Source organism: Geotrypetes seraphini, chromosome 8 (assembly GCF_902459505.1).
Source record: "Geotrypetes seraphini chromosome 8, aGeoSer1.1, whole genome shotgun sequence".
NCBI classification, from domain to species: Eukaryota; Metazoa; Chordata; class Amphibia; order Gymnophiona; family Dermophiidae; genus Geotrypetes; species Geotrypetes seraphini.
In genome coordinates this window covers 106423236-106442799 of record NC_047091.1, presented here as the reverse complement: position 1 = coordinate 106442799, position 19564 = coordinate 106423236, and the positions used below count along the sequence as shown (strand labels likewise).

General features: G+C 43.9%; 1 protein-coding gene across 5 annotated transcripts in view; it reads left to right on the top strand.

Moving 5' to 3' along the window:
- The window catches only part of UHRF1 (ubiquitin like with PHD and ring finger domains 1), a 226991-nt gene extending 222344 nt beyond the window's left edge, over positions 1–4647 (top strand). For all 5 annotated transcript variants that reach the window (XM_033957186.1, XM_033957182.1, XM_033957184.1 and 2 more), the window contains one exon: positions 3057–4647. In XM_033957186.1, coding sequence (XP_033813077.1) covers positions 3057–3203 — 147 coding nt within the window. In that variant the 3' untranslated portion in view covers positions 3204–4647. The remainder of the gene's footprint in view (positions 1–3056) is intronic.
- The last annotated feature ends 14917 nt before the right edge of the window (positions 4648–19564 follow it).

Genomic DNA, 19564 nt, shown 5'->3' with positions numbered 1-19564 from the left:
CTTCTCCAGCACTGCCCAAAGGCTTAAACTAGCCTTCCCCTCTCCATGCGGCATCCACTATTCAGGCAAACTGGGAAAATCCCTTCTCTTCAAAATCACAGGTCTTTGGAACGACCTCACCACCCCGTTGCGGAACCTGAGCTCCCTTCAGTTATTCCGCAAACAACTGAAAACCAAATTGTAGCTCTATCCTTCCCCCCTTTCTCTCCCCCCTTCTACACATAAGTTCATGTAATCCTTTTTCTTCTTCTCTACCCACTATTTTAAGTTCTTGTAAACCGTGTCGAGCTCCATTCTCATGGAGATGATGCGGTATATAAACTTAAGGTTTAGATTAGATTAGATTAGATGAAATATGGGATTTGATTTATAGTTTTTTGATGCTAGTCACTGGTAGCCTCTTTGTAATTTTAGGAGGCTTTACATTATTACTATTGTTTTATTGTTCGATTTGTTGTACTGTATGTGATTCTGTTTGTGTATGTACTCTATTGTGACCCACCTTGGGAAAGGCGGGGTATAAATAAATACAAATACATGCAGGAATCCCTTAAGGAACCAAGACTACAACTGAAGAAGCAGGAGCACTTTGTTTTTCTAGTTCTTACAAAAATTTATCTCAATTATATTATGGGTTGAGAGGAGGACACGCAGTAGAAGAATAAAAAAAAAAAAACTTATGAAAAGCAATGAGGTGCAAACTGGGCAGAACATTTGTTGGAGGAGTGAGGTAGGTATACTTAGTTGTCCAAGAGCATGTATATATTAGGTATAAGCAGATATAGTACAATATGGTCAGTCAACTGGGAGTTCTACTGTTTCATAAGTGGAAGACGTTCATCGATACATGTTGATGGGGTTGTGGAATAAAAGGTTCATTAAGTCATGTTGTTGACCTGTGTAGTGGTAAAGCAGTTAGGTTTGTTTGGTTTGGGGTAGTTGGGGATGCTGGATAAGAGACAGAAGGAATTCTTAATATGCTCCTGCTGGTGAGATTGACAGTGACTGGACAATAAGAAGCTTATGGTTCTACAGTAAATAGGTGGAACATGAACTGGGGGATATGATGATATAGAAGCCTAGATACTATGGGGAAAAAGAGTGGAAATTTTGCAGAAATCTGGGAATGGCTGCAGGAGACAGGGAAGAGGAGATAGAGCTGGTAAGTTTTTGCAGTGGGGTTGGGGCAAAGAGGTTTAACAGGAGAAAGTCATGTGACAACCCTGAAGCCATCTTCTCTTATTGCCGCCATCTTGATACACTCAGAAATAGTCTCTGGTGCAGTCCTCTGTCAATTAAACCTCAGTTTCTAATAGGCTGTTTTGGGTGCATCAGTATGGTGACAAGCTCCGCCTTCTGGCTTCATGCCAATTAATGGGCCAAGCCTGCTCCCACCATCTTCTGTTATTTGTTGGGGGAAGAAGGTTCTCTCAAGGTTTGTTTATTAGGATTTATTAATTTCTTTTATGAAGAGATTTACCCAAGGTTACAGTAGTGGAGGATACAGACCATTGTGCTCTTGGTTCAGTAGGAGTCTGTTCCTTTTTCACCTGGCAATTGGTTACAAGTGGGTTCGTATGGGTTATGGAGGACGAGAGGCTTGATTCTATTTTCTCCTTTTTCTTTTCTCTATGGGATTGGATGCCATATTTTATTTTTATATTTACTATGGAGATTGAGTGTTATGAATTCTAGTAAAAAAAAAAAAAAAAGTATATGCAAGTTTGAAAGTTGTATGACTGCAGTAAGTTAAAGAACCACTGATTGTTTTTCTTTCTTGCCTTCGGTTGGTAATAAGTAATGCATTTTTGGGGGGAGGGTGGCTGTTATGAGGTGTTTGCCAATTTGTTGGGCTTTTTTTTTTCCTTTTATCTCAATAAAAAAATTGATTGTATTTAAAAAAAGAAAAAAAAAGTGGTGTGGTCAAACACTCTCCCCATGGAAGGCTGTTCTGGCAATTATTTCCTTCAACCAAGGATTGGCTGTGAATTCTCTCAATGTTCAGATGGTAGCTCTGGCCTGCTTTTGGGTTTTCTGGGGGACAGGGACAAATCCTTGGCAGCTTTACTGAACATTATCTGTTTTTTTGCAAAGGGTTTAACAAATTCACCCTCCTCTTAGACTAGTCATGCGTCAATGGAACTTTACTCTAGGGCTGAGGGATCTAGCGGAAGTGCCCCAATGACTTTTTTAGGTTGCTGTGGATCTGGACTATGGCTGCCTTGGAGCTCCTTTTAACTGCAGTCTTATAAGGTTATGTTTATTTTTATAGAGGTTTTGGAGAACCCTTTGGGATTTTTTTTAATGGGCTTTGTTAGTTTGTACGACTAACAGAGGTTGCAACTATTGCTAAACTGATGTCACTGAAAACAGACTGTTTATCTATCTCTATCTGCTGGTTGGAGAATATTACCCACTGGTGTTGACTTGTCTAGCTAGACTTAGGAAAGGAAATTAACTGGTAAGAAAAAATTTTACTCTGATATTAGTCATAAGTTGTGTTCATGTACTGTGGGAGTCCTTAGCATGTGGTACGAACATACTGCAGTTTAGTGAAACACAGAGTAAGAAAGGTTAAATAAAATGCCAACTTGTACCACACCTTAGTAACTAAACACCCTGTTTAACACAAAGGTAAGCCATGGTATGATTATAACAGCTTCATAAACTAACATTATTTCCAAAATGTTCAGAAAATAGTTCATAAAACAAGCAACTAAAACACCAGGACTCCTTAAAAGAGAGCATACAGAGGGCTTAAGCTTGAATGTCCATCCTTAATTGTACATTTTGTTTTATTAATGTTAGACATATCACTTATTGAGAATATTCACAAAATCTATACCTGTTTACTAAACATCTTGTGATTTTTCTTCAATGAAATGGCAAATATTGACCCTTTTTATTGAAGGCAGCAATTGATCAAAAGGTTCTTAGCACAAATAAAGCATTACTATGATCCTGAGGTTTGCATATGAATGTAGTATGTTTAAATGTAATTCAATAATTTTTATGGTTTTACTATTCATTGAGTTTCAACTGTCTCCTTTCTCCAGGACTGCTTGGACAGATCATTTAAAGCTAAAGTACACAGCTGCCCAGCCTGTCGCTATGATTTAGGCAAAAACTATTCTCTGCAGGTGAATGAGACGCTGCAAACTGTACTTATCCAGCTGTTCCCTGGTTATGGCAATGGACGGTGATTTTCTGCAACTCACTGCATTTGCTATGTTTGGATGTTTGCATTTCGTTTAACAGTTCTTTTCCCAGGAAAACTGTCTTCCATGTTTAAAAATAGAGGGAAAAAAGGCAGGTGAAAATTCAACGTTCATAAGGCCCCAGTATCAATCACACACGCGTGCACACACACAATATATTTTTATTGGCTTCGCATATTTCTTAAATCTGGCATTTTATAACTTTCTATTGTGTGGACCTGTGCTTTGTTTTTTTGCCAGCAATAATGTGGATGGCCTAGTTTGTAAATGCTTCCTTTTACTTCATAGAAAATGACTTGGCTGCTAAAGCAATATTTGCATATTTTGTATTCCCCTTAAATGCAGTGTGCTCCTACATGGCTGGTGTTGACATGAAAGGGCCCATAACAGAAACTGGTGAGGGGCTCCAAAAGCCTATATTCAGGCTATCCCTATTTCAGATTGAGGCAGGCTTGGGGCTTCCTGTGGCACGGAAGTCTAGGGCAACTGCCCTGGTTGCCACCCTGTAACACTAGCCCTCTGATGTCCAGGCTGCTTTTTAGTCTAGATCTTACAGTTGCTTATATAAAATGTCCTTTTGAAAAGCTGACACTCTTGGCTTGCTTAAAAAAAAAAAAAATACTGTGCATAGACAGCTAAGTAGTTGCAAGTACTACCTCTGATAGGTTAATCAAAAGCAACAAAACCTGAGGCACTGGTTACTCAAGTTAGTATTACCTGCTATTAATCTCTCCAATGCTGAAAAGCCATTTATAAGTGCCTTCAAACGTTGTCACTCTGCTCAAAACGATGATTACAGCACTGAAAATTGTGAATTGCCAAGAGCATTCTATTTTCTGAAATATAATTCTGTACAGGGACGAAACTGCACTCAGAAGAACTATCAAAATAGTCTTGTGCACAGAATGCAAGAAGGAAAGGAAATGCTAGGCCCTCTATAAAATGTCGATTATCTGTGTATAAATACCAATATATTGGTCTCATTTTAAGACCTGTTTAATAAGCTCCTGGTGGTGATATACACTAAACTTAACATTTTCTAGTGCTTTTGTATTTCTTCCTGGTGATAGGTTTGATTTAACTTGCTTTCTTATCAAATGTGTATATTTTTTCATACCTATAAAACATAACCGTGAAAATCAGTTTTGAACAATTTTCTACAGGCTTTTGTAATTTTGTAAATGTAAGGACCACAATAGATTTAGTTTTGTATGAGTTGTCATTTTATTTAACAGAACCAAAGTTGCACAGTTAATACCTCAGCTGGAATGTTTATTTTCACACTTCACATCAGACAGACAGGAGTGAATGTTCATTATGTCCTAGATACTAAATGTTAGAAGGGAATCGATTTTGTAACTTGCATATTTGTATCAACTTTTCATAAACTTGCAATTCATGTTCTCTAATAAATTTTTTTTGAGATATGCTTCAGTGTATTTATAAACCATTCACACTAAGGGACAGTCATACTTAGCCTGTAGTTTTCACTTGAACTTTTGGAGGATTCCTACATCTTATTCAAAACAAGTACATGCTTTTAATTGGCATGAGTCAATATACCACTGTGATCATGAATCCAGTCTGGGAATATTTATTTCTTTGTCACTCTCTAGACCAGTGCAGTTCTTAACTGATGAGTAATAGTGGAGACTGTGACCAAAAACTTTGGTTGTAGTGTATTAGCTGAGGCTCCCCCTCCTAAACCAGTCTTGCTTAGTCTCCAAGCAGGTGGTAAGCTGGAAAAAAATTTAAGAACATAAGAATTGCCGCTGCTGGGTCAGACCAATGGTCCATCCTGCCCAGCAGTCCGCTCAAGCGGCAGCACCAAGGTCAAGACCAGTGCTCCAAATGAGTCCAGTCTCACCAGTTTAGCATGAACTTGTCCAACTTTGTCTTGAAACCCTGGAGGGTGTTTTCCCTTCAGTATTTTGAATGTTTCGATCATATCCCCTCGCAGTCTTCTCTTTAAAAGTGAGAAGAGGCAAAGCTTCTCCAATTTCTCACTGTACGGCAACTGCTCCACCCCCTTAACCATTTTAGTCACTTGTAACATGTCCTTCATGTATGGCGACCAGTGCTGAACGCAGTACTCCAGGTGAGGGTGTACCATGGCCCGGTACAGCGGCATGATAACCTTCTCTGATTTGTTTGTGATCCCCTTCTTGATCATTCCTAGCATTCTGTTCGCCCTTTTCGCCGCCACAGCATATTGTGCAGATGGCTTCATGGACTTGTTGATCAGAACTCCCAAGTCCCTTTCCTGGGAGGTCTCTCCAAGTACCACCCTGGACATCCTGTATTCATGCATGAGATTTTTGTTCCCGACATGCATTACTTTGCACTTATCCACATTGAACCTCATCTACCATATCGATGCCCATTTCTCGAGCTTGATTATGTCACGTTGCAGATCTTCGCAATCCCCCTGTGTCTTCACTACTCTGTATAACTTCGTATCGTCTGCAAACTTAATCACCTCACTTGTCGTGAGGTGATCCTCCTAATGTTAGAGATGTTGGGCTTTGTTTAGGGCTCCTGGTGCCGGACGGAGCTTGGACGGGTCCTGTTTGGAGGTCCTTCTGACTTGGGGGTGTCAAACCCAACGGGTCTCGAGTTGGGTCCCTTCCCCCCTTCCTTCACCTCCCTAAGTTTTTGTAAAGGTGCCTCAGGTGGCAGCCTGGCCACTGATAATGGTCAGGCCTCTGGCTTAGAAAGCCAGTGGAGTTTGTTCTGATAAGCAAACACCCACCCACCCTCCCCCCCCAAAAAAAAAAATCCTGAAGCTATACTGGTCTAAAAGATATTTTCCTTTTAAATTTAATGTCTTCTTTTGCTAACCAGCACTTTTATTCTTGCGAGGTCGCATATTGCGCAATGAGCACTTTGCAAAGGAAAAAAGTGCTCATTGTGATCCAGATGCGAAGCACTCGCGGCCGGCCTATGCAAGCACTTGGCAGGCCTGAGAAGAGGGGGATCCTTGTCGGCATCAGATGCCGACATCCAGGGATACCCTCCGCAAGTGCCTCGTGAATCAGCAGCTGATGGCGAGGAAGCCCGGGCTTCCCTCGCCACCCATGCGGAAGGTTCCCCAGCTGCCAACTATCAGGGCATAAAGGATTCCCCTACTGCCGAAGCTGCTGTGGGGACTCCCTTACCGCTGCTGCCGGCTTGCCTGCTTTAGCGGCTGGGGCAATTCAGGCCTCTCAGATGCTGCAGGCCTCTGGAGCTCCAATTTTGGTGGGGAGCATCTCCATTTTTTCAGTAGCCTTGGGTGATCCTTTCCCCTGTATTGGAGAGACAGGGGCAGACTTCTGTTGAAACCCCCAGGGGGGGTTTCCCCCAGATTTTTCAAGCCCTCTGTAAGGCTTATCTTCATGTGGCTGGAGGTCCTGCTTCTGCCTCGGGGAAGGGGTGGGGGTTGTCCTTAACGTCCTCTATGGTTCGGCCCCAGTCAGCGCCGTTTTTGTCCCCCTCTACTCCTCTTTCGTCCAAGTGGCTGTGGGGCTCTTGGGACAAGGAAGTTTTTCAGGAGGAGCAAAAAAATGTTGATGAGGACCTGGACCTTTGGGGTGACCTCGGGATCCTCTTGGGAGAACAGATTCCATTAGCGGCGGTTCTTTTCTATCTGCTAGTGTCCGTGGTGCATATTTTTCAGTGAGACGAGCTCCACAAGTTGTTTCTGCAGGTCTCGGTGTTACTTTTTGAGGACACCAAGAGGGGAGCCCCTCTTGCTTCAGGGGATTCGTTCTGCTTCCCACTCTTTTCCTATGCATCGGGATATTTGGGATATCGTGCTTGTGCAATGGAAGTTGCCAGAGGCCCCATTTCGCTTTGTGCGTTCTATGGCCCACTGGTATCCCATCCCGGAGGGGGATCCGGGACACCTTGAAGTTGCCGGAGGTGGACACAGTGGTCTTGTACACGCGAAGCGGCTTACTGTCCCTGTTGAAGGCGGCTCTGCTTTGAGGGACCCTGAGGAGCACAAGGTGGAGTCCCTCCTTAAGCAGAGTTTTGATGTCACCCCTCTTGCGGTTCTGGTGGTGATGTGTGGCAGTCTGGTTGCTTGGGCTTGTTTTCGGTGGGCCAAGCATGTTCTTAATTGTGAGTCTGATAATTGGGACTTAGTGGAGCAGGATGTCGCCAAAATTGAGATGGGCGCTTCTTATCTGTCTGATGACCTCTTGTGAGCTTTCGCCAAGTCTGTGGCTCTCTGGGTGGCTGCTCGTCATACCTTGTGGCTTCGGGCATGGTCGGCGGATGCAGCTTCCAAGGCTAAGCTGACAAAATTCCCCTTTAGGGGGGGTCTTTCTTGTATGGAGAGGATTTGGACAAGTTGGTTCAGACCATAACTGATTCTGAAGTGCCTCATTTGCCTGAAGACTGAGCTAGGGTGCTGGGTGGTGCTGCTTGAAGGCGTTTGTGTGATTTCCGCAGGCTCCGCCCTGGCTAAGGGGCTGCTTCCTTTCCAGCCTCTGTGTCCCCCAGGGCCATTTATTTCATTGCATGCAGTCCTTTTGGGGGGCCCATTGGGGAACTGGGAATTCTCCGCTGGTTCCCCCGCTGCCTGCCCTGCCCAATGCTCTCCGTGAGTTTTTTCCACAGTGGGCAGAGATCATGTCCGATTGGTGGGTCAGGATGGTTATGTTCTGGAGTTTGCCCACTCTTTGCCAAATCATTTTCTAGTTTCTCCTTGTCAGGTAGCATGGAATAAGCAGGCCTTCTGCCAGACCCTTCAGAGATTGTTAGATCTCAAAGCCATTGTTCCAGTGCCCTCTCAGGAGTATCGCTCAGTTTTGTGCACTTTCTTTTGGTCTGGTCATAGCCCCACGGACGTTCACCAATATTATGTTGGTCATGGTGGCGGCTTTGCGCAAGGAAGATATTCTGGTTCATCCCTACTTGGACGATTGGTTGATTTAAGCAAAGTCTTTCCAGGAGAGCACCCGGATCATGGCTCGGGTGGTGGAGTTTCTGCAGTTGCTGGGGTGGGTTGTCAATCTGTCCAAGAGCCGGTTGGTGCCCTCTTAGCGCCTGGAATATCTTGGGGTTCTGTTTGACACCTCCTTGGGGAAGGATTTCCTTCAGATCTTGGGGTCATGGCAGCTTCCCTGGACGTGGTGCAATGGGCTCGGGCTTGCATGCGTCTGCTTCAGTATGCTCTGCTTTGGAGGTGGTTGCCCCCGAGACAGGCTGGATTCTCCTGTTCCTCTTCGGAGATTGGCCTGTTGCAGTCTTCATTGGTGGCTTCAGTCCTCCCATACAGTGCAAGAGGTGAGTCTGGATCAACGTCAGTAGACGGTGCTTCTCACGGATGCCAGTCTCATCGGCTGGGGAACTCAGTGTTTTGGCCGCTTGGCTCAGGGCAGTTGGTCTCCAGAAGAGGCATCTTGGTCGATCAATGTTCTGAAGACCAGAGCCATCCGTTATTAGCGTTCCAGCCCTTATTGTCGGGCAAGTCGGTCTGGGTTCTCTCGGACAATGCCACAGCGGTGGCCTGTGTCAATCGTCAGGGAGGCACCAAGAGTTGTCTGGCGCAGGAGACAGCTCTGCTCAAGGTCTGGGCAGAGTCTCATCTTCTGGATGTCTCGGCTTCACATGTAGCAGGAGTGGAGAATGTTCAGGCGGACTTCCTGTCGTCACATGCTAGATCCCGGAGAGTGGTGTCTCAGTTCTGTGGCCTTCCGGTTAATAGTGCAGACCTGGGTTCAGCCCATCATGGACCTGATGGCCATGAGTGTCAACACCAAGACACCCCGCTTCAGTCATCGCAGGGATGTTCTAGTCAAGGGGCTAGATACTCTTGTTTCAAGTTTATTAAAAATTTGTTGTACACGCAATGTCAAGTACTTCAATGCATATGACAATTTAAAAATAGGAGACACTTCCAAGGCTACCATTGCACGTTAGATTAAGGAGACTATTGCTTCTGCATACCTTTTTCGGAAAAAGCCTGTTATGGAATTTCTCAAGGCTCATTCCACTCATGGTCAGGCAGCTTCTTGGGCTGAGTCTTCTCTTGTGCCTCCAGTGGACATCTGTAAGGCTGAAATTTGGTCTTCTCTGCATTCCTTTGTTCACCATTACCGTGTGGACGTTCAGACGCATCGGGACTTGGTGAGCGGGTTCTGGTGTCTGATCCCACCCTTGATAGGTACTGCTTTATTATCCCAGGACAAGCAGGCAGGTATTCTCACTAGTGGGTGACGTGATCCAACGGAGCCCCGATGTGGACGCCTCACAAGCAGACTTGCTTGAAGGAAAACTTGAAGTTTCGAGTCGCCTGCACTGCGCATGCGCGAGTGCCTTCCCGCCCAGCGTAGGGCGCGTCTCCTCAGGTCTTACTTTTCCGCAGAGCCGAGAAGTCCATGTTCGACTCTCTGCGTGAAATTTTTTCACTTGTGCCTTCTTAAGTCCGCGGTTTTGGGTTAATTTTCTCACAATCGCTGATTTTCGTCATGTTTTATTGTTTTTCAAAAAAAAAAAACCCACAACTTTCTTCCATCCGTTCGACCGGGCAGGCCACGTGGCCGCAGCCCCGCGGCTTCGATCTTGCGGCGGAGCTTTTTCGGGCTATGTCCCTTCCTGCAACTGGTTTTAAAAAGTGTTCCAAGTGCCAGCGCGCTATTTCACTGACGAACCCTCATCGACGCTGTCTTCGGTGTCTTGGGCCTCAACATCTCCCGAAATCGTGCTGGCCTTGCTCAACACTTACAGCCTGTGCTTTCAAGCGTTGTTGCCTCTTGTGGGAGCAGCTTTACAGCATGGAGTCTTTGACGGAGCTTTCGTCATCGAAGGGTGCTTCACCTTTGACCTCATCCGAAGCTCCCCAGCCTTCCACGTCTGCTGCTCCGAGCCTCATCAAACCTGCTTCGTTTGTATCGGCTCAGCCTTCGACGCCTGCTGCGGTGCCTTCCTCTGTCTCTTCAGGTCAGATAGCGCAGCAGCCCATTCCCCCGGTAGTGCTCAAAGTGCCCAAGACTTCTAAGTCCAAGCACTCTCACACTGCCTCGAGGGAGCACGAAGCCTGGGCATATGGTCCCGTTGGTGACGCGGATCCATCCTTGCCGGCTTCGTTCCAGACCTTACTTGAGAAGCAATTCATTCAGCTCTTTACCACAATGGGGCCGAAGCTTCTCTCTCAACTCCAGCCTGGGCATGAGGAGGTCTCCTGCGAGGTCGAGCCGCCTCCTGTGCCTCAGCCGTACACACACTCTCTACAGGGAGCAGAGTTTCTGCGAGTGTCTGATCTGGCATCTATGCATGCATTGCAAGGAGCAGAGTCTTTGCCCATGCCTCCATTGGAACCGATTCACTCGATGCATGGAGTCTTTGCGAGTGCCTCCATTGGAACCGATCCACTCGATGCAAGGGCTTGAGTCTTTGCGAGTGCCTCGTGGTGCTTCCAGCCATCCACCTCTGCTTCGATCCACCGCTTCCAGCCCCATCCACTCTCTGGGGGCCTCAGCGAAGACACACTTGCCTCGTTTGTTGAGGCCTGCTTCCAGACATAGCTCGCATCATCGATCAAGACATTCGTCGAGGCACTCATCCAGGCATGCCTCACCTCATCGGAAGCAGCCTTTTCTTCAGTATTCCCCGCTCGCCTCCTCCACTGCCAGAGCTCAAGGATACGATGGGATCCTTATCCCCACCTAGATCCCCGTCCTCATTGGATCCGGAAGCCTCGACATCATCGAGTCCCTCTCGAGGCCCGGCTTTGGCTGACCAGCTGTCTTTCTTCTTTTCTCTGTCATGGCAGCTGACTTGGATATTCAACTGGATACAGGGTCCAAATTTTCCAAGGAGTATCTTGAGACCATGCATCTCCATCAGCCTCCTGCTGAATCTCTCAAAGTTTCCTCTTCATAAGCTTCTGGATCAGACTTTTGTCCGCTGTCTGGAAACTTTCTTTTCCATCCCAGCTATGCCAGGCAAATTGGATTCCAGATACCGGACGGTTCATTATAAGGGGTTTGATGGTGCCCAACTATCTCATCAATCCCTTCTGGTGGAATCTTCATTGAAGAGGTCTCACCCTTCTCAAGTATATGCCACTGTTCCACCAGGCAGGGAGGGCAAGATGATGGACAGATTTGGTCGTCGAATTTACCAAAACTCCATGATGACCTCCAGAGTCCTAAACTACAATTTCCATTTCATTACATATTTTGAGTTTTTTCTGTCCATCCTTCCCAAGTTCATGGCCTACTTGGATCCTCGGGCCCATTTTGAATTCCAGGAAGTTCTGGCCTCCTTGTCTCAACTTCGGCTGCAATTGCTTCAGTCCTCATATGATGCCTTTGAGTTGTCTGCTCAGGCGACTGCTTGCTCGGTGCCCATGCGACGCCTGGCGTGGCTCAGGACCATTGACATGGACCCTAATCTACAGGACCGGCTGGCTAATTTCTCTTGTGTTGGCACTGACCTCTTTGATGAGTCCATTGAGGCAGCGACAAAGAAGCTTTCGGACCATGAGAAATCTTTCCAATCTATTCTCCGTCCTAAGCCTAAGCCAGTGCCTTCTCGTCCTTCACGCCCGCCTCTGATTTTAATAATTTTCATCTGATAGACAAAGTTTTATTTGTATTTGATACACTGCCCATCAGTGAGGCCATCTGAGCCATTCACAATCTAATCAGGTACTCTTAAGTATTTTCCCTATCTGTTCCAGTGGGCTCATAATCCTAGCTATGGTATCTAGGGCAATGGAAGGTAAAGTGACTTGCTCAGGGTCACAAAGGGTGGCAATGAACTTGAACCCACAACCTTGGGGTGCAGATGCAGCAGTTCTAAGCACTAGGCCACTATTTCTTTGAGCTGACAAAAAAAAAAACACAAAACGTTCCAAACAGCAGGAAAATAACTAAACCTTAGTATTTGGAGTAGCTGTATGGTTAGATTGCAACAAAGCCTTTTAACAGCTTAAAAAATAACTTTTGAAGGTGTGGGGTTTTATCATATTTGGTTCATTCAGACTAAAGAACAGCTACATTTTTTACGTTCAACTAGTATAAATAAAGATCAAAATAATTCTCTTTTGATGGAGAAGTTTTGACATTAATACACTGAGCTTCCTCTAGTGCAGGGGTGTCAAACTCAATCACATAAGGGACCAAAATCTAAACCATAGGCTAAGTCATGAGCCAAATGTTTTTATTAAGATACTTAGGGGTCCATTTATTAAGGTACACTAACCGATTTAGTGCACGCTAAATGCACACCTTAATAAAAGCACCCCTTACCTTAGTAGAAGTATAGGGTTACAACCTCTCCTGACATAAGAACATAACAGTTGCCAAACTGGAACAGACAGAAGGCCCATCAAGCTCAGCATCCTCCTTACAACAGTGGCCAACCCAGGTTTCCAAATGTACACTTAGCATATCACATTGAGGTAATAGTCAATTGCCGACACTAAAAACCACCTTGAGTTGACTTTCTGGTCAGGTAGATGGTTTAGGAATGCAAAACTGTGTGTCTGGGATGAGCTCAGATTAACACAAATTTGCACTGAAGTGTAAATTAGAGAATGACAAGGTGACAAAATTCATCACCGTCCTCATGGATAACCGTGGGAAACCATCTTCATGTCATTCTTGAAGGAGAGAGGGAAGAATCAGAGTATGAGTGGTCACAACCACTGACCCACAAGCTTTGCTTTGAAGAATGCTGGTGTAGAAGGACTGAGGTTGAAATAGACACTAGAAAATGACATGGGATTATTTCCCGTAGTTATCTGTGGGGATGGGAACGGTGATGAATTTTGTTACCGTGTCATTATCTAGTGTAAATGACAGAAGCCAGATCCATCCCAGGGATTCTGGGTTTACAAACCATTCCAGCTGTGCTTTCTTGCTTTAGGAGTTCAGCTGTGTGATTTATATTTTTCTTCCAGTATGTATTACAGTTAGATGTGACTGATAATCATAGAGACAAAACTCACCTTTTCGATAGTGCAGGCAGCCGGGAGGACTAGGCAGACCCGAACGGTGCCGGAAGAGTGCAGGCGACTATGAGCGGCTGTAAAGAGCATCAGAATTGTAGCATCGCACAGCATGGCGGCCATAAGACTTGCCCGCCAAAAGGCATGAGCTGTAGGTTCATGCGCCTCAAACTTGGCGTGTGAAGCTACAGCTGATGTCTTCTGGCAGGCAAGTCTCGCGGCCGCCATGTTGTGCTCCTGACGCTTTCTACTGCCACTCGTGGTCGCCTGCATTCTCTCAGCTGCTGTCATTTGGGTCAGCCTAGTTTTCCCGGCTGTCTTGAACTCCCAGCGGGCCAGCTTAATTACAAATATTTAATTGTCTGGTGGGCCAAATTGTATGACACCGCAGGCCAGAGTTTGACACATCTGCTCTAGTGGTACTCCTAAACATGATGACTGCTATGAGTCAAATTGCTTACATTTATATGTTCTGATAATAAAACCAGTGAAAGTACATTTTATTTTAAAGTAAATGTGCATGTTAGAGGACAGTATCTGGAATTACAGCTAACATATTGCCTTCAACACCTATGTACCAACTGACATGTGGTCCCATGGGAGTGAGGCTACCTTGGAATAATCCTCCTGAGAGCGAGTTTGGGACTACAGCAGACATTTTCTGTCATTGAGGCAACTGCTGTTCTATCACCATAAAAGAAGTACTGACCTGTGGCCCCATGGGAATGACACACTACGTATGAATAATTGCCTGAGAGAGATCGGGACTACAATGGGTGGCAGTGTCATTGAGTGCCACCACCGCTCTACCTGTGGAGGATCTGGTTTCAGGAAAATGATCTATTAACATCAAGAAATGCTCAGCTTTATGGATATCCAGAAAACAATTGTCTATGCTCAATTCTGCCAAAAATGGATGAGCAGATACTTCCTTTAAAATCAGAAATTGTCACATTAGAGTCCTCTGTGACTCAGAATTGAAATTTGACAAATACGGTAACTCAATGTAGTGCTTGTCATGCTTCTTTCAGCTCCGTGTTTTGTCAGTTGCAATCTTTATTGTCAAAAGAGAACCTGATGAAGCTAATTTTTGCATTTCTAATTAGGCTGGATTATTGTAATGTATTTTACGTAGACCTTCCCAAGGTTGATTTTAAAAGGCTTCAGCTTGTCCAAAATACAGCTGCATGGATGATTACATTTAAGAAGCTTAATCATATTACCCCTGTTTTGAAGAACCTACATTGGCTTTCTGTACTATGAAAGGATATCTTTCAAATTAGTGTGTCTTGTTTTCAAATCCATTAAACTTTTTCAACCAGGCTATCTTAGGGAGAAACTGAAGGGACTCTGCTGGGATCATGCTATGCTCTTCCCAGTACAGCTTTTTACTTCAGTTCAGTGTATTCATTTGACCTCTACTAGGAAAAAAGCCTTCTTATATGTTGGCCCTTCTGTTTGGAATACTCTGCCCCTGGCAATCTCAGATACATTGGGATATTTAACTTTTTGCAAGATGCTGAAAACCTGGCTCTCTTCTGCATTTCATATTAGTAAAACTGGGTTCTCTTCTTAGTATTCTACATTACTGCTTAGTAATATTGTTTTAAATAGGTATTTTTGAATGTTATTTAATTCCAACTTTTTTTGTAATCCATGCATTAGACTGTAAAATCCTCTTAAACTTTATGTATAGGATTATATATAAAGAACTTGAATAGATTCCTCCTGAGAGAGACTAGCATTGGGTGATGTCATTGAGTGCTGCCACTACTCTACCATCATAAGTGCTGACCTGTGGCATACCTTGCCCTTGGGAGCCCCTTAGCCTTGATGATATTTTTATTTTCATCTCAAGGTATTGTGGTTTGTCCGCTATCTTTATAATGGTGAAACAAAGGAGAAGGTAAAAGGGGATATCACTAGGCCATTCCTCAATAAATTTTCTTTATAATCTATTTTTCATATAGGTAGACTGTATGGGTGAGTATTTTGACTGCGTGCATTCATTAAGGCATTTTTTTGAAATATTGACCGGAATATTTTTTTAATGAAATTTTTACAAAAAACAAAACCCCCCTCCCCCCAAAACAAAATCATAGATTCACAATACAGCAAACCACAAAGCTAATTCCAAAGTATCTGCATATAAAATCACCTCGTGAATCCCTACAACCCACCCCCTCAGGACAATCCAACGCAGAAACATCTAACACAGGCTCTCAGGCAGTACAAAAGGCAAGAAAAGAAGTGGAAGGGTCAATACCCCCTTAACCAAGCAGCTCCCACTAAGAGATTCCAATAGGTAACAATCAAACAGTCACCCTCCAAGTCAGGTAAGGATCCCGCATCTTATGATAAGGGACCATAGTATGACAGAGCATCAATTTGGACATAAGTTTTAAGTTTTATTAAATTTGATAAATCGCTTGTTACATACTAAGCGAGTAAGATGTAAGTAGTAGTGCTGCCTGATTTCTGATTTGAATCGATTCACCGATTCACTTCGGGTGAATCGATTCAAATTGATTTTTCTAAAAAAAATTGGCCTCCTGATTTTGCCTCAGTTCCCCCCCTTTTGCACTGCCTACAATCCGGCTGATAGTTTTGGCACAGCCCCTTACTCTCTCGCACAGCTCATCACATGGTACTGTTGTCCTCCAATCATGTGCCTCCATGTCACATTCCCCTAGCATATCGTTGCTTTCTGTTTCTCGTGGTATCTTTTTACACTGCATATCTTGTGCCCTTTTGTGGTTCTATTTGGGTAAATCCTATTTATTTTTTCAGTTGGTCTAAATCATCTCTTGTTTGTATCGTTTCTAGCATATCAGTGCTAACACTACTTTGTTTTACATTTATTGTTGGATTTCCTGCACGGTTCTTATTATCTTTCTATCCTCTTTTGTGCATGCTGCGTCCTGCCTCCTTTCACATATCTGCCGTTGTCAGTACATATTCTCATACTGTTTGTTAGGAGCGGCTTGTCACTTGAGTTCCTGTGTACACGTTTGTGCTTTTACTCTCTTGTGGCGGTGTCCTATATTATCAGGTTTGATTCTGTGCTACCTACCTGGTGGCCAGATTAGGTTTAGACCATTTTTATTTAGGTTTCCCATCATTTCACTCGGATCGCTCTAGCACATTGGTGTTTGTACCACATTATATGCACAGGTTGATCTCTGCATGTCCCTCCATGGACTTTTAGTTTCTTTGCTGTCATGTTTTTGCCCCTTTTCACTAATTCTCTCTTCACGTTTTTATAAGATTTTATTTTATTCTATATTAGTACTGTTGTTTTATGACTGAGCTGGCCCGCTTTGAGCTTGGCTATCAAACATTCTTCTAACCCAGAGGTGCTGGCATATTTGGCCCTGTGGAAGGTGTTCTTAAGGTTACCTTTGAACTCCAGAATTGTGTGGGGGGGGGGGGGAGTGATTGAATGGGGGATGTGCTTGGTGTATGTTAGTGGGTGCGGCTGGTGTGCTTTGTACGGTGTGCGTGCCGTCCTTTGAGCAGGGGACTTCTGGGGTGGGTATGTTATATTAAAAAATTTTTGGGAGCTGATGCGGGAGACAAATTGTTCTTGCTCTTGGATATCTCTGTGTCTTAATGTAGTGCTCAGTGTTTTTGTTATTCTCGATGGATGCTATTTCATTTTACCCATGTACTTCGCTTGTTTCCCTTGTTGACTCCTTAATAAAAATGATTTATAAAAAAAAAAAAGTACTGTTGTTTTAAGCCATGCTACGCTGTATACTATAATTATGTTTTAATGTCATGGTATTTTATTTTTTTAGTTATATGATTAGTTTTCCATTTATCTGGTTTAAATTGGGTCCATTTTGGTAATCCCTTGTGCTTGAGGCTCATCCTTTTATCACTTTGTGGTTGTAGTAGAGCTTTTTGTGCTCCCCTTTTTTAGTCACCATTTTCTCACCTAATTTTTACTTTTATGACACCATATAGCTCTCTTACTTTTTTATTTATTATTTTACTTTTGTTTCCCTTTTTGAAGTTATGCAACCTAGCACATGTTTTAGTTTTTTAGTTGTTTAGCTTTCTAAAGGCTAACCTAGCCTTTGAGGTTATCCCACATTTGTAAGATCACGTTATCATTTTATCTTGTCTAATTCCTCATATAATCCTGCATGATTAGCAATCTTTTACCGTGATATATCACACACACACACTCTTGTGCTATCCTTGTGATTACAATATGTCAGATTTGAAATGTGTATCCTGCCAGAGCTGGTATTAGACCACAAAGATAAGCTAGGATTTAACAAAGAGAGGAAAAGTGTTTTTTGTTTGTTTATTTTGTTTACACCACAGCGACAGTGTGGGTAGGAGAGGGTAAAGGGGGTGGAGTGGGTGAAGAAGCTATAAAATGAACCCACCAGGCTGTTTAAAAAAAACACCCAATTGAGCAGGAAAATCAATTCAATAGGCTGAATCCAATTGAATTTTTTTTTCCTGAATCGGGCAGCACTAGTCAGTAGTCAGGCTAGCAAGAACTTATTGCATGTTTGGTACACTCTTGCGTTTCCAGCTAGCAGCAATTTCAAGAAGTGCTGCCGTGAACATATGGAGAGAAAATCCGAGGAGGTGAAACCTATCAGCAGAGGGCAATACTTTTTCACAATAGTAACCAAGAGCTTACCTACCTCTTGCCAATAGCGTTTCAAAGCAGGACTCCATCACATATGGCAAAAATCACCTCACCTCGCCACCCACACCAGCAAAGTACCAACCCAGAATGATAGATCTGAAATAACTGAACAGGGGTATAATACCAACGGTAATAGAGCTTATATCCATTTTTTATAAAAGCATAAGATAGAAGTGGCAGACAAAAATGTATAAAGGCGATGCCAAGAAGACTTGAGGGAGAACCTCCCCCCAAATCCTCCTACCATTGAAGCCTATAGCGCCTGATATAATTGAGAAATACCCCTCCGTCCACATCCCAACCGGATAGCCTGTTCCAATTTTGTTACACCCTAACAAAAATCCCAAAAAGTGTTTGTAAACAAAGGAATGCAATTGGGTATAATAAAACGAGTCAACCGCCAACAGCCCAAATTCTTCTTGCAAACGATCAAAAGAATGCATATATGTCTCAGACTAGACCTGTCCCAAGGTATGAAGGCTCGCGTAGGTCCACCATACGGAAAGGTTCCTCCCCACCTGGGGAAAACCCTGGTATCAAACAAGCGTCGGGGAACAGTTGATGGTGCACCTGGTGCCATACATTGCATATAGTGCCGTAAAATACGCATGGGCGCCCAAGGCAACTTTCATAACAAAATAGTAGGTTAATATTTCTGCACAATCTGTATCCAGGGCCGATCCAAATACGAACACCAGACCACTATGTCCTGCAGACGGGCTGCCTGATGATAACCCAAAAAATTGGGTACTCCCATCCCACCTTGATGTTTTGGTTTGTAGAGAAGGGCCCGCCGAACCAGTGGTTGTCTTTTATTAATGAAAGCAAACACTTCTGTTAAGTCGGTGAAAAAAGGAATCCAGCAAAGTGTTCAGAAGTGCCATAAAAAGATACACTAGCCGCGGTAGAAGCATCATCTTCACTGCCGCTATCCGACCAGTCCCTCCCAGCTATCCAAATCCTTATAGATAGTACCCATAAGCTCTGGAAAGTTAGCCGCATAAAGTTGGGAGGCTTCAACTGTAAGCCAAACCCCCAGATATTTAAGGGAGGAGGTGATGGACTGTCTCCGAGAGAACATTGACATTCAAAATCTCAGATTTAACCATATTCACCGTGAAATACGATACTCGGCCATAAGCCTGCAAACAGGAATAACTCTTGCAAAGAGGACTCAGGGCACTGCAAGAACATCGGCTGCATAGAGTAATAATTTATATTCACGGGAACCCACAGAAATACCATGGATGCCCCCAAGTGCACAAATCGCACAGGCTGACGGTTCAATAGAGAGAACAAATAATGGGGAAAGGGCGCACCCCTGACGAGTACCCCTATGCAAGTCCAAAGGGGCCAAGTAATTCCCATTCACTTTCAACTTCGCCAATGAGGAAATATATAAAGCTTTAACCCATTGCAAAAATCTCCCCTAAACCCCATTTGTGTCATAACCTGAAAAAGAAAAGCTCAACTTACCCTATCCAACGCCTTGTCCGCGGCAAGGGACAAAAGCAACGTAGGAGATCCCTCCCACTGAGCATGCCATAACAAATTCAAAGCAGCCTTTATATTATCTATTATATATTTGTCTATTCTGAATAAATCCGGCCTGATCAGCATGGACTAATTTAGGGACAACCAACTGCAATCTAGTAGCAAGAACTTTCATAAAGATTTTATAGTCCCTGTTGAGCAGCGAAATAGGGCGATAGGAGCTACAATTACTAG